The sequence below is a fragment of the Atheta coriaria genome, unplaced genomic scaffold, assembly GCF_025399875.1.
Source record: "Atheta coriaria isolate IRGN ID8LTWV9N9 unplaced genomic scaffold, Caltech_Dcor_3.1 hic_scaffold_4_pilon, whole genome shotgun sequence".
Classification (NCBI taxonomy): domain Eukaryota; kingdom Metazoa; phylum Arthropoda; class Insecta; order Coleoptera; family Staphylinidae; genus Dalotia; species Dalotia coriaria.
The window spans coordinates 7963753-7979071 of NW_027045446.1; the positions used below are offsets into that span (position 1 = coordinate 7963753).

Genomic DNA, 15319 nt, shown 5'->3' on the forward strand with positions numbered 1-15319 from the left:
TTGTATTTTCTTTTGATTCTTAATTGACAAAACAAAAAAAAACATTTTAAAAATTTATAAAAATAGTACAATACCACAGAAATTCAAGCCTATACAATTCAATAAGGTGTTTGTATAGAAACAAGGCAGAAAAATATTATTTTAGTGACGCTTTTCCATGAAGTTTTTGCACCCGAAAGCACAATTAACGTTTAATAGATTTTCAATAAACGAAATTGAAGTGTAAAATACTATCACCTAACGTGAAAACATTCTTAAATCTAAAAAATATCAATGATTTCAAATTTTTCTACATTTTTATTTTATTTTTGGATATAAAACTTTCATAAAAGTTTATCAAATTCCTCTAAAGCTTTTCTTTTCTGTATCACTAACATAGTTCCGCTTTTCGCCAAACGGTTGCGACTCTAGCAACTTAAGCTCGATTATAAAGTAGCTTAAGCCACTTCCACTCACCTGGTCCACCACAACCACACTATTTCCATTGGTAACCATCGCCTTCACCTTTTTCGAAATGACGCCTGACAGTTGCTGTGTTTCTGTGCTGCGAGTGTGACCGCGCACGAGACGACGGCGTGCAACTCGCAGATATTCTTCCATTCGGCGGCTACGCAACTTTCTATTCGCCGCCTCGAAAATGTGAAAAATCGCCACGAAAACACGACAAGTGCCTGGGAAAGTGTGTGAAGATGTGGTGCACAGTACCGGACTATAATTATCCACTCAAACATCACAAATAGTGTAAAAAGTGCAAAAAACTTGTAAAAAAATATATAACACCCGGAAATATGCTATAAACAGTGTAAAATTCATAGTTAATTAATTTGGGTGGTGGTGATTCATCAAATAGCAACAAGTGGGAGACTTCAACGTGCGTCGAAACAAATCCAATACTAATTGCATTAATTAATCAGTAATTATTTAAAGTAACCTTGACAAAGAGTGATGAGATGTTGTAGGTACGAAATAGTGAATTAGACAAATTACAATTCGGCACGAACGCTGCTAATTTAAGTTCAATCACAAGTTCAAAAGCGCAAATTGACGTCACTAATTGTACATTACAGGTGCTAAGTGTAAAGCTTTCGAAATTTTATCCTCGCATAATTTGCGTGCATATTCTACACCTCTACACAGCTAATTGCAGGTGATTAAGACTTCAATTGGCATTAAAACATTCATAAAAGTGCTCGAATGTTTTGGACATTAACTTAATGTGATAACACACTCGTTAACATCGTGAAATTCCAATAGGTACTAAATACTAAAACGTTAATGATACGTCTTTTGGCAATGTGTGTTTTTACATAAATCGAGTGGTACCATAGCACGCGATTCGGAGACACGAAAAGAGAAAAAAAGTGAAATTGGATGTTTCGGTGTCACGTGTGCATAACTGTGTTTAACCCGTGTTTGCATGTGTGTGAATACACATCGCAGGTGACGCTGATATTGAAATCACCGATCGAAGAGATTTTTTTCGACCGCTTCATTCACGTGACGCACCGTGGAATTTGAAAGATATAGGAGTATTAAGTGTGCTAGAAAGTGACGCTTGGCGCACCTCGTTCGGACGTTGTATGGACTGCCGACGACGGCGACAACGGCAAGGAAGTCGCTCGCCATTATGGAGTTGAAGGAACTCTTCGGCATTGTCGTTCTAGTATGGATGTTTACGTGCAGAGGTAAAATTCCTACATACTTGTATAAATTTTTTCACATTTTACATTATATTATGGTAAAAACAATGAAAATCTAAACAAAATTATATTTTATTTTACACGTACTAACAATATACGTATAATAATCATGTATAAACACTTTGGAAAGGAAAGTTTTACCCGGAATTTATTTCACTAAAATTTAGCGCTAATTATTGAACTAAACATGAAATCACAACATTTATGTGACTAATGAAAGAATTTTGTATTGCACAATGATAATTTAAATTTTTATTGCAAAACTAATAAAATATTTCGTAATATTTCGAAAATAAGATCAAGTTTTAAATTATTTTACGTTTATGATCAATTTAAATACAATTCAAATTATGCAACCCACTATACACTAATAGCACTGAGTTAATATGGAATGTATAAGAATATTGTGTTTTATATATTGATATTTACACATTGTTATACATAGATTATTAATATTTAATAATAATAATAATATTTAATATATTTTTAGAGTATTTTAGCTATAAAATAAATATAAATAAATTTTTAGGTTAATTTTATACTTTTGGTTATACAATTTGAATCAAAACACCAACACGTGTGTTTTAAACCATTTTCTGTCCTTCGAATGACGATTTAATTTTGATTCATTCCGTTTTGCTTCTGTTTGTTTTGTTTTGACTGCCAGGAAGCTGTCGCAATAGAGCCTCACCTTTACCTCAATGATAATATACGCTTTACATCTACATAAACCGAATGTGAGGCTCGCTGACATTCAATGTCCATCGTGTACAAAGCGCTGAATGGTTTTCAATAACAGCGCAATTATTTTCTGGGCCGCAGTTGCCTCATTAGCGCCGCGCATTGAAATTGAAATGTGCATTGAATTCTTCACAATTCATTTGCGTAGAGCGATGCGCACTCGTTAAACTCGTGCATAAGTATAGAAAGTGTGGATGAAATTACATTGTTTGTTAGTTTATGTCAGACCTGAAGGCATTAAATGTATCGTGTAAAGGAAACATCATTTGCTTTGAAAGTTCAGTACTTATACTCCTAGTGTGTTTATGTTCAGCGTCAAATTTAATTAATTTTATAACAAGAAGAAGAAGAAGAAGAAACTGTGCAAAAACTGTGACTAGATGAACTAGTTTTTATTTTATATGCATCATTAATTATATTGAAATATTTACACAAACATTTAACTAGATTTAAAGTTTGACCTTGTTAACATCTATTGTTCCATTGAAATCTATTATTTCGACATGTATTCTTTGATTTTTGCAACTTATATAACTCACATGCGAGAAATATATCCGAAACGTTTTTTCGACAAAAGTATTGAACAAACTAATATTTTCCAGGCGTGAGTGCCATTATTGTAATGAAAACCAAATATTCTAAAAATAGCGTGTTGCGCGAATATCATGCATATGATAATTCATGTAATATCAAAGTGCATGCACAGCGGGTACGAGTCTCTGAGAAAACGCGTTTTTCACACGAAACTCCGCAAAACAATTAAAACGAAACCCAGAACCGCATCTATGTACGCGCGGCATGGCCGGAGGGGATAATTAGATAATTAATTATAAGAATGATGTTGTTTTGCGCTCGTCCGTGGCATGCGTGTGCATGCACTGCTTAAATTGCAAAAATGCTAAATTCTTGACTGTGATGAGTGAACACTGCGCATGCGATGCTTAGCAAAATAGTAGTCATTAAATTGCATTTTATTTGCATGTAATTTTTTGCATTCCATTGGAAAAGAGTAATTGCTGACTTTTAATTACTCACATTGTAAATAACTTGGTAGAAAGATGTTAAGTAAAATTTTAGACATGTATTAACTAATGAAAAACACAATTACAAGCTTTTTTATATGCATTTTGCTTTTATTTTCTGTTTTAACTATTGTTTGATGTGGTTTTTAGTCATATAAACGCATTAAGTAGATTTACCTACCAAATGATGATTAAACTCATACGTAAATTAAGCAATCGTCAAATTTTAATTATAAACTTGCTTTTGCTCGCGACTTCGTGCCGGTAGTGTTTAATAAAAATGTAATTCATTTTTACTCTCTTGTTCTAGATATAGTATGTGTCAATTCTATCAATAAGATTCACAATTTTATTTTAAAGAAATTAATTATATAAAGATTTGCTAATAATGCACTTCAGCGCGCCATCTCGTATTCCACTATTTAACTATAACTATGATTGAATCTCAATGCCAACTTTTATCCTATTGAAAAGAGCTGTCTTTAAGGTTTTCCCGTCAATTAATCAAATTTTTCTCGCCGTAAAAACCATCCCTGGACTTTAACGAACATTAAAAAAAAGAATTGGCCAAATTGGTCTATGCGTTGTTGAGTTATGCGCTAACCAACAAATTTTGTGAGTCATTTTTATATTATAGATTATGTTTTGGGAGGTTATGTTGCGCACTATATTACAGGTTTGCATCTATTCTATATAAAATCATTATTTTAATTCCTGTGAATTAATTTTCTGATAAAAATCGATAATAATTTGTCTCGTGTTACTATCGCCGTATAATTTTGATGTTCGCTTGAAAATTCCCCGCGTAGATTTAAGTCGTTTCAAATATAATGGGAATACCTGTCAGTTGCCGCCTAAACCTTGCAACTAGATGTTAACTTGGAGGATCAAAGCATTTCTAAGACTTGCATTTGGCAAGAATCTAAAACTTTTTATGTCGTCCTCATAGCTCCTCACAAAATATAAATAAAATCAACATGAATCGCATACTTTGTGTGGCTTTGCGGTGCGCTTTCGTGTTTACGGTTTAGGTTTCAGTTGTCGTTTGGTGCTTGATGTTCAGCATTCGACATTCAAGTTTCGAGACGACTTCGGACGCAGTTTCAAGTTAAGCCACGAGAAGAGAAAGCGATATCGTTTTTTATGTCCTTGATGCATGCTTTCTTCGCCTTTGTGCGTCCATACCACTAAATTACAGCCATTTTTCTTTCACTCAAACATAATTTATGTTACTATTAATTTTAGTTTTAAAAAATCAATATTTTTACGGTTTATAACAAAAAAATCACAGCTGTAAATATAAAACTATTTTAATATCAGGATAATAAAGATAGATTTACAGTTGAACATCCGTGCGATGCTCCACACTACGACTTAAAACAATGAAGCACTTAGCATGTTAAAACTTGAGAAATTTCTTCAATTCCAAGCACAAGCAGTTTTAAACTGCCGTCAACCGCTGTGGCTGACATGAAACTTTTAAGCTCAAGTTCTAAGTAGAAAAACATGTTATTCGAATCGTTCTCAAAATTCAAAAACCCACTCAGTTATCACACAAATATCTTAAGCCTCTAATATTTTAAATCCTTTAATTTTCGCTGAACTCTCAATGAAATTGTTTACAAAAATTTATTTATTTACAACGCAATACTTCTCCGAAACGTTTTGTCAATGTTTGATTTCTTAGAAGCAGTAATTAAAGCATTAGGCCGAAAACATTTCTTGGGACTCAATGCTTATTGTGTTAATTTTTGCGCCGCCGTAAATTTTCCACCAACTTTTTCAATTTTCAACTTGGCGTAACACCGTTCCATAAAAAGAAAAATAAAAAATGAATAATTGTTAAAAATATGACGGAATTTTCAGCGTGTTGCGCTAACAAGCGAAAATTATAATTATAACTCAAGTTGGAAAAGTTTTACGATGGCGTTAATAACTTGATACATGATTGGATTATTAACTTTTTGGAAAGTTGAGGTTAGGTGTAACTATGGCAACCGCCAACAAACAAATCTAGTACAATGCAAATGGTGTTACACTTGAGTTTCGTATAAATAACAGGTTGATATAAGATTGAAGCGCGAAAACTGAGCGCGGCCGTAATTGCAGGTCGCTTAAACAGAATTTTCGTTTGTCGGTGCACGGCACCAACTTTTACGATCGGTAAATATAGTATCGAGACAGGCGATTGCTGTTGTTGAATGGTGAGCGGCTGGTTGGAAAGGCCGAGCGAAAGAACAGGCAGAAGTGAGTTAGTGAGCCAGCGACACGCAAGTAGGTCATCTGCGTCGGTAACGAAGACGGTCTTCGACGTCGACGGCTTCTTCGCCTGCTTGGCTCGCGGTCGTCGAGTAAAAGCGCGAAACACACCGAGGGAATAATACACAAAGAACAACAATCGGTGTGGAAAGACTGCCGGCGCGAGGTGGCATAAATAAATTCAGCATTTACCAGTAAATGAACATATAATACAATATTTAAGTATTAAAATTTTAATTTAGTAGTTATATATCGACAGGATATAAAAAAATATAAAAAAGTCAGAATCAACATCAAACGGATTTGGTCGTTTAGAATTTAATTCAAGCATTTCCACTTGCTTAAAACTTTCATCCGCCCAGCGTATTGTGTTGAGTAATTACATAATTCTTTACTAATTGTCTGAGAATGGCGCTTATTGTGAAAATTTAACCGTGCATTATGAGTGCTGATGCAAGAATGGTAAAACGTTCATTTTCGGTCACTTGGATGTCAAAATATTTTGTTTTGTAGATTATATAAGTTTTTACTGCAAGAAAATAAAAATTATAAATATTTGTAAAAGGTTATGGATAAAATTTCCATCTTTTCGTGGAATAAAAAAAAATTGGAAATACTACATTCATAAATAAATTGCACGTTGGTGACGCATTTTGCTTTCACTTGTTTACAGACACTGCCGTCGTATATCTTAACAGGATATAGCTTAATTTTGCGCGCCGCGCACACCTACACACGCACACACATACGCACAGCTATTAAAATAGAGTCTGCTGGCGTGCGCGAAGAAATAAACGCTTGCGAAACTCAAAAACACACCGCGAAAGGAGTCGTTCGCCAGCGCGAATACCTGCAAAGCAGCGTGCAAAAGTCTCTCGGTGAAATATACGTGCGTCTCGTCGCTTACGTCACGACAGGTTTCACGGACGTCGTCGGGTTGTCGGAGGCTGTTCGCCAGCGGCAGCAGCAGCAAGAACGCAGAAATGGGTTTGATAGAGCAATGTTTTTTAACGCACGCGTCGTGTACGAAGGAGCAAAGGAGCGAACACGAACAGGATGTTGAGCGTGAAGAGTGAACACAGCATCCAACAGGTATGCGTTTTCCATCAAGATGAAAACGCAATCTGCGCGCACGGACATTCAAATATTTTTCTCTAGGATAATTTCCATCCCTACGACGAGGGTAATATCCTTTTCTTTGATTGATAGGAAATGATTAGGTGTTTAAAAAATATCCAGGAAACTATTAAGAAGTAAATTAATTTGATTTTAAAATGTAATTTGCAGTTTATTCACATAAAATGGCACTTAACTAATTAGATTTTTGTTCCTAGCACCAACTATATATCAAATTACTTGTATTGATGAGATAGCTATAAGATTGTAAAGTTTCGTCGAAATTGGTTGTGTAATTTTTGCGTTAAAGCGAAACAAACACATAAAATCACATCTATAATATAAAAATGAATCGCAAAATCTGTTGGTAAGCGCATAACTCAACAACGCATATATCAATTTGGACAATTCTTTTTTTAAAATGTTTGTTATAGTCCAAGGATGGTTTACTCGTATATGGCGAGAAAAATTCGAATAATTGTGGCGAAACCCTAAAAACAGCACTTTTCTATTGGATAAAAGTTGGCATTGAGATTGAATCATAGTTATAGTTAAATAGTTGAATCCGAGATGGCGCGCTGAAGTGCATTATTAGCAATTCTTTATATAATTAATTTCTTTAAAATAAAATTGCCTAATAGAATTGACACATATTATGTCTTGAACAAGAGAGTAAAAACGAATTACATTTTTATTAAACACTACCGGGATGCCGGCAAAAGCTGGATTATAATACATATTGCATTTCAACGATTTAAAATAAATTTATAATGTATGCAACCAAATATACACATAACCACTCATACCCTTCTTTTTCCGTTAAAATGCTCAATTTAACAATTTAGATGAAACTGTAGATGTTAATTTCCTCTTTTACGAAATGTAACATTTAATACGTTGGAACTCATCTCGTGGAAGACGCTGCGCGTCGGTTAAAAGCTTGCCTTGCGGTGAATGCGCCCCGCATCTCAGGATAATGTGAGATGTGAGGATACGAGTATTCCCGTCGTTCATGGCACGCACGACACGCGTAATGCCCGAAATGTAAACATTCCGCAATCTACATTTATTTACATATTTATAATACACGCTGTCATGGCGATATCTTGCTGGCTGGCAACTTGTAAAATCATCTAGCGCAAGTTTTAATGAATATTTAATGTAGGTATTTTGTTTTTGATTTGACAAAATGGCAAATATTTTGAAAACACTACGTCGTGCACACTGTTTTAAAGATACCGATATATGTTATGTTATATTATGTGTCTTTTTGAACTTTTACACTTGATATATAATTCATGTTCACGGTCGCATGATTTTGGTAATTGCGGTTTACCGAAGCGAGATGTATCATTTGTGTAATTAACATTATGGTTGTGTTATTTAGCTCAGCAGGAATTAATTTATTCAAGTGTGGTTGGTTGCCTTTTTAAACTGAAAATTTTAAGGTTAGAATTTGGTAGCTATTGAAATCGTTTTTGCACACAATTTTATTTTTATGAAATACTAGCTTTTGCCCGCGACTTCGTCTCGGAAGTGTTTAATAAAAATGTAATTTAAAAAATTGCTAATAATCCACTTTAGCGCGCCATCTTGGATTCAACTATTTAACTATAACTATGATTGAATCTCAATGCCAACTTTTTTCCTATAGAAAAGGGATGTCTTTAGGGTTTTCTTGGCAATTATTCGAATATTTCTCGCCGTATAAACCTTCCTTGGACTTTAACGAACATTTTAAAAAAAGAATTGGCTAAATTGATCTAGGCGTGGTTGAGTTATGCGCTTACTAACACATTTTGCAATTTATTTTTATATTATAAATTACAAAATTTGCGGTCTATATACCTACACCAAAACCAAACAAAATAAAATAATTATTGTTGATACAACTTTAATCGAGGGAAATTGTAAAGCGTGGAATTCAGTTCACATTTGCGGGCAAGTTCACCAGCGTGCAAAAGGACGCGCGTCTAACCTAACTGCACAACGTCAACTCCAAAACTTGTTATTGCAGTGTGTCTGCGAATGCAGAAAATGGCAGAATGTCGTCGATTTGCCGCAGTATCGAGAAACTATTAACAACATATGCGGCGACGAGTTTTTGCCGGTTGCAGTGGGTTTATGCACAAACAAGTTTTCTAGAATGGTAAAAAACGTGAGCATCTAATAGATACAAGAACAACAACAACTTTTAGCCAATCCAGTTAAGTTAAGTGCAATCAACTCAACGTGTAGAAATAAAATTCAAATTAAATTAAAATAGAAAAATACTGTTATGTTCGGTATTTATACCGCAAGTCAAATACTGAATGCTGTAATATGTTTAACGTAAGTTTGTAAATTTTAACGCAAATATTCATTCACAAAGGCAACTAAAGCTTGGGAAAGCTTTGCGTTTTCATGCTCGAAGAACACGTATCGCATTTTCAAACCGGACGGAACAAACGGGAAGCGTCTAAACGATCTAACATTCGCCGGCGTACAAAAATAGGGGAATGTGGAAAGAATTTAAATGAAAATCCAAGTTCATCGCGGCGAACAAAGAAACCGGAAAAGTACGCAAACACTCAGTTAAACACTGTAAGCCCTGCAACATCCACCATTATAATACAGACGTGTGTTTTATAGAGAGGAAACGTGTAGGAAAGCGTTTAAAATAACTTTTTTCTATTGTCGGAAATAATAAACAAGAAGAAACAATACAAGTGCCGATTTATTTTGATGCGAAATATAACAGAAATATTAAATTACACATTTTTATGTTAAACCACTGACTAAACGAAGCAGGTGGAAGGTGGTTTGCAGGTGGTTTGAAAATGGTTTATTTTTAGACAGGTTTTGTGCACCTGGAACACTGATTCAAGTCCTGGTATCTTGAATGAGGCAATGTCGCTCTCTGAAAGAACTTGAGCTCAATTATATTACGTAGCGTAATGCTTTCGGAAAGATTTTCAGAAGACACTTTATTGACTTACGCATTAAAGAATAATGGCGTAAAGAAAATTAATAAATGGAATCATATCTATCTATAATATACAAATGAATCGCAGAATGTGTTAGTAAGCGCATAACTCATCAATGCCTAGACCAATTTGGCCAATTCATTTTTTTAAATGTTTGTTAAAGTCCACGGATGGTTTTCACGACGAAAAAAATTTGTATAATTGCCGGGAAAACCCAAAAAACATCCCTTTTCTATAGGATAAAAGTTGATATTGAGATTCAATCATAGTTATAGTTAAATAGTTGAATCCGAGATGGCACGCTGAAGTGCATTATTAGCAATTCTTTATATAATTAATTTCTTTAAAATAAAATTGCGAATCTTATAGATAGAATTGACACATACTATGTTTAGATCGAGAGAGTAAAAACAAATTACATTTTTATTAAACACTGCCGAGACGTAATCGCTGGCAAAAGCTAGTATTACATATATTTTAAGGTTATTATAATTTTTAATCAAATATTTATCTTTTTTTCCAAATTTGTATCCTGTTATCACAACAATATAAATGCACCCATTGTTTATTGTATACATGTATAAATTATTGTTCATTACCACTCCTTTTAATGTTTTGTGCGAATAAACATAATCCACGTTTATACCTGTATTTTCAACAATGTACTCTGCGTGACATGCTCTAGCGTCCACAATTACTCGGCACAAGTGCCGCGAACGTTTTCTCCGATTCGAATGCACTCAAACACACGCCACAATTGCGGAGCATCTTCAAGCGAGCACGAAGCATTCCAGCGCGTGTCTTTGGCGTGCGTCGCACGTATTTGCACTCGGAATTGTTCGGCAAATGGCTGCCGAATTGTCAATTGCTAATCCCGACCGAGCAGTCGCAGTAGCGAAAAACGCAACTGCTAAGTCTAGCTGGTGCGGAGAAAGTAGAACGCATCCGTCGAACTCACATTCAACAAATACTAACTTTTCTATGTTGCCAAGTAGTACTACTTCTACTCGTAACTAGCGACGGCTGAAGTTTTTACTTTAGTCATTTTGATAGTTATTAATTAATTACTCAAATACTATTAAAGTGACAGTCATAATATTGCAGAATTTGGTATGGACATAAATTTTATATAAATCTGTGCTAAGTTTATTTATATATGATTAATAAAGACAAAGTTATTAACAATTAAAATTAAATTAATAGAAATTTATTTAACAGGCATAGTATTTTCTATAACTATTTATTTCAACTTAATTACTGTAATATTTAAGATTTATTTGGTGTGAAATTTAATTTTGAATAGATTTCTGAAGAAATCGTGCATATATCTTGATAGGCACTTGAGTTATTAACCAAAAACTATCACATTGCAAAAACTTCTTACCGGTGTTGTAGCAGCTAAACATTTGGTTAGTTATTAATTAATTACTCAAAAACTATTAAAGTTACAATCATAATTTTTAAAAATTAGATGTGGATATAAATTTTACATTTATCTGCCAAAAATGGCTTATATATAATTATTAACGATAAATTTATAGAGAACTAAAATTAAATTTATAGAAATTTGTTGTATTTTCACAATATACCTTGTAACTTTCTATTCAAAATTAATTACAATAATAATTAAGATTTATTTGACGCAAAATTTAATTCGAAAGAGATTTTGGAAAGAATCATGCATATACCTTAGTTTGTTCGGGAGTTATTAACTAAAAATTTATCAACCGAAGGAGTGAAAGGCTCGATTAGTTTTTAATTAATTACTCAAAAACAATTAAAGCTACAATCATGATTTTAGACAGTTAGATGTGGACATAAATTTTACATAAATATGCCAAAAATGGTATATATGTGATTATTAAAGACAAAGTTACTAACAATTAAACTTCCTTTAATAGAAATTTATAAATCGTACACAATATATCCTATAACTTTTTATTAAAAATTAATTACTACTATATATAAGTTTTATTTGACGTATAATTTATTTCTAAATAGATTTCTAAAAGAATCATGCGCCTATCTTGATTGCTTTTGGAATTATTAAACAAAAACTACCGTATTGCTATCCTTCTTGACTATATTATCTCCGCTAATGGAGTTATAGAGATGCAAGTGCAGTAGCAGCTTTCAGATAAGTCAATATTGTTGTCGCTGCTTGTGCATATGCTAATAAATTCCTCGCACGGAACTGGCCAACATCTGCCGCCCCTATTAAACCATCAGGATGCTGATAGCATCTTACCATGCACGCATCTCCATCCCATCGACCTTGCATAATAATATCCAGGAATAATATTTACCAACGTGATTCCAGCATGAATTTATAGATTTAATCCAATTATATTTCTAAATTTAAAAATAATTCCAAGTTGAAGGATTTGCCCACTTGCCAAGGATTATTATTAATTCCCGCTTGTGGTGTTTTTGCAGGATGCGGTGCACAGTTGAGCGAGAATACACCACCGACCATGTGGCTGGAACGACATTGGCAAATTATGGAGAACGAGGAGATCGGCACGGTCATCATCAGAGTGCACGGTAGTGATAACGAGGACGACCGTTTGGAGTACGGCTTGGAACCGAAGGCACCCTCGCTTCGCGTGCCTTTCCGCATTGACAACAATACGGGCGTTGTCTATTTGAACGAGTCGCTCAAGGGTCGCGTAAGTGCATTGTACACACACAAATTCCACAACCCTCATCATAATACGTTTAAAACCAACTAACAATGCATTTCATATTATCTCTTTACAGTCTGGCGAGAATTTATTCCTTTATGTGACGGTGTCCGATGGTCACCTCGCCGCCAAAACCGAGGTATTCGTGAATATTGTGAATACCACCACACGGGGAAGAAAACCAGTCCGGCCGCCAGTCCACCCCTCCAATTATCCCTTCAACCTTCCAGGAGCATCTATTTACCCACCGCAACTCAATCCGAATCCAGCACCTCACAACCCACCGCCGCCTAGTCAACCACCACCACATGATAATACCCACAACACTGGCGTGACCGGCACCCACCTACTGCCGATAGATCCGCATACCTACACGCCGCTAAATACCAATTACAGCAATAATCGCACGGGCGTTGATGCAAACGCAGGTAATGCCACGAAACAAGACTCTGACCATGGTGTTAGTAATAAAAAAGAGGGCGAAAACGAGAATGACAACGAAATCCTACCGCATGATCAACCAGTTAGGTCAGGGGTACAGGAACTAGCAGTGACCTTGGTTCCTGTTATCTCTGTATGTGCGATTTTTATTGCTGTCGGTGTCATCGCGTTGTTATTCAGGAAGAAGTTATGTTTAGCCAGGAGCAAACATTGCAAGGATAAAGATATGGTTAGTCATTAATTGAGGTTATGTTTTTTTGTATTTTGAGGTTGATTTTATTTTTTGTGTTTCCAGAGAAAAGACTCTGGCGGAATAGCGGTGGTTCAGGAAGACCTTGCAATGCAACAGTGGCGAGGCCCACGAGCTTTCAGCAATCGTTACGAACCCTGGGAGCGAGACAATAACAATCCGCAGGTAATACACTTACATGTCCATTTCATCCGCTTGAGCTTTTTTCGGGTTGATTCTATTGCGAGTATTTATTGCTTTCATTTACGTGTTCGGGGCACAATCAAAGTCGAAAATCAATTGTGTTGCAAGCCTCGACTCGGCGTTGAAATGAACAAATAAACAAATGAACAAAGTTGCTCTAATGCCACCGCCAAGTTTATTAACTCTTGGGATGTGGATCTTTATCTTGTGTTTATTTCCGGTTTGAGCTCAAAGTTCATTAGCGGGTCAACAGGCCATGTGGAAAGTTGGAACTTTTCATGTAAACATCTTAATGATCAATCTTTGAAATAATGATGAATTATTTGTTATCATTGGTAATTTGCTTGTGTTTTAGCTGGGAGTTAATCAAATGGAGGCAGCAAATGACCGTTGGGAGTTCCCTCGTCATCGGCTCAAGTTCTTCAACATTTTGGGCGAGGGCGCGTTTGGGCAAGTGTGGAAATGTGAAGCCATCGATATCGACGGTAATTAACTGTCACTGGCTGTGTTTGATGTACCAGGAAGTCATCTGAACAATAATTACTTTTGGTTTTCAAAACAAAAAAAAGTTCAGACTTCTAATTACATTAATACAATCAAAAAACTTTTTTTTAATTAACACTAAATTAACACTGATGCTAATTAAATTTTTATCTTTCTTTTTTCTCCTTAGACAAGGAAGGTGTCTCAATTGTGGCTGTAAAAACCCTGAAAGAAAACGCAAGCGAAAAAGAACGTTTGGATCTTCAATCGGAGTTACAGGTTATGAAAATGTTGGAACCACATCCGAATGTGGTGCGTTTATTGGGCGCATGCACGGAGAAGGATCCTTTGTTTGTTATTATGGAATTCGTAAGCAAAGGCAAGCTCCAAAGTTATTTGAGAAACTCTAGAGCTGAGAGGTACTACAACAACATGCACGGTCAGAGTAAATCTTTGACATCGCGTGACTTGACATCTTTTTGCTATCAAGTAGCGAAAGGAATGGACTTTTTAGCTTCAAACGGAGTGAGTTTCATAAACCTAATCAAAAATATTCAATTTAACCTTGAATTCTTTTCAGATTATTCATCGTGATTTAGCCGCGCGGAACGTGCTAATTAATGATGAGCACACGTGCAAAGTAGCAGACTTTGGTTTTGCTCGCGATGTGATTGATTCGCACGTCTACGAGCGGAAGAGTGAGGGACGTCTTCCCATTCGGTGGATGGCTCCTGAATCCCTCTACGATAACATTTTCTCTACAAAATCAGACGTGTGGAGCTTCGGGGTGTTAATCTGGGAAGTTGTAACGTTAGGCAGCACACCGTACCCGGGACTGTCAGCTGCTGAAGTCATGCGCAAAGTAAAACCTACAAATCATTAAAAAACACAAAAATATTTATTTTTCATTGTTTTATTTTAGGTACGTGATGGTTACAGACTCGACAAACCTGAGCACTGTCGACGTGAGTTGTACAATATAATGTACTATTGCTGGGACAAGGATCCGAAGCAACGACCTCCATTCGACGAGTGTATCCAGCTTTTGGAAAAGCTGCTCATGACTGAAACCGATTATATCGAGCTGGAGCGCTTTCCCGATCATTCCTACTACAATATGCTTAACATCAGCGATGAAAAGTTGTGATTCACGAGAACAACAGCAGCATATATTGGTAAAAAGCTTGCACAAGTTTTGTATTTATTTAATATTTTATTTTCTATGGCGAAGAGTGGCCTTTGTTTATTTTTATAATCAACCAAAGTTACAATAATTATTATTATATGTAGTAACATGACATTTCATCGTTTTTGTTTGTATTTACGAGTATTATGTTAACGTAGACATTTTTAAATTCATAAATCATGTTAAAAATTCGCTCGCAAGCAGATTAACGATAAGAGATAATAGATAATTATTGTTGAATGTATTTTATTAATTTTATTTGTAAATAGACAATTTTAAATCAATCAT

The 15319-nt window shown here is 35.1% G+C and overlaps 1 protein-coding gene across 1 annotated transcript; it reads left to right on the top strand.

Annotated features, from left to right (window-relative positions):
* Positions 1–513: 513 nt before the first annotated feature.
* On the top strand, positions 514–15315 carry Cad96Ca (tyrosine kinase receptor Cad96Ca). The gene is made up of 8 exons (XM_065300521.1): positions 514–1685; positions 12241–12473; positions 12565–13158; positions 13225–13344; positions 13718–13847; positions 14036–14370; positions 14426–14707; positions 14768–15315. Exons 1-8 carry the CDS (start codon positions 1628–1630, stop codon positions 14990–14992), a joined length of 1977 nt encoding a protein of 658 aa, XP_065156593.1. The 5' UTR covers positions 514–1627; the 3' UTR covers positions 14993–15315.
* Positions 15316–15319: the final 4 nt, after the last annotated feature.

Excerpts from the sequence above, each read along its gene's own strand:
- Cad96Ca (XM_065300521.1), top strand. The coding sequence starts at position 1,628 with ATGGAGTTGAAGGAACTCTTCGGCATTGTCGTTCTAGTATGGATGTTT. Across the intron at positions 13,848-14,035 it reads TGAAGCCATCGATATCGACG|ACAAGGAAGGTGTCTCAATT; the intron begins GTAATTAACTGT and ends TTTTCTCCTTAG. Across the intron at positions 14,371-14,425 it reads ACTTTTTAGCTTCAAACGGA|ATTATTCATCGTGATTTAGC; the intron begins GTGAGTTTCATA and ends AATTCTTTTCAG.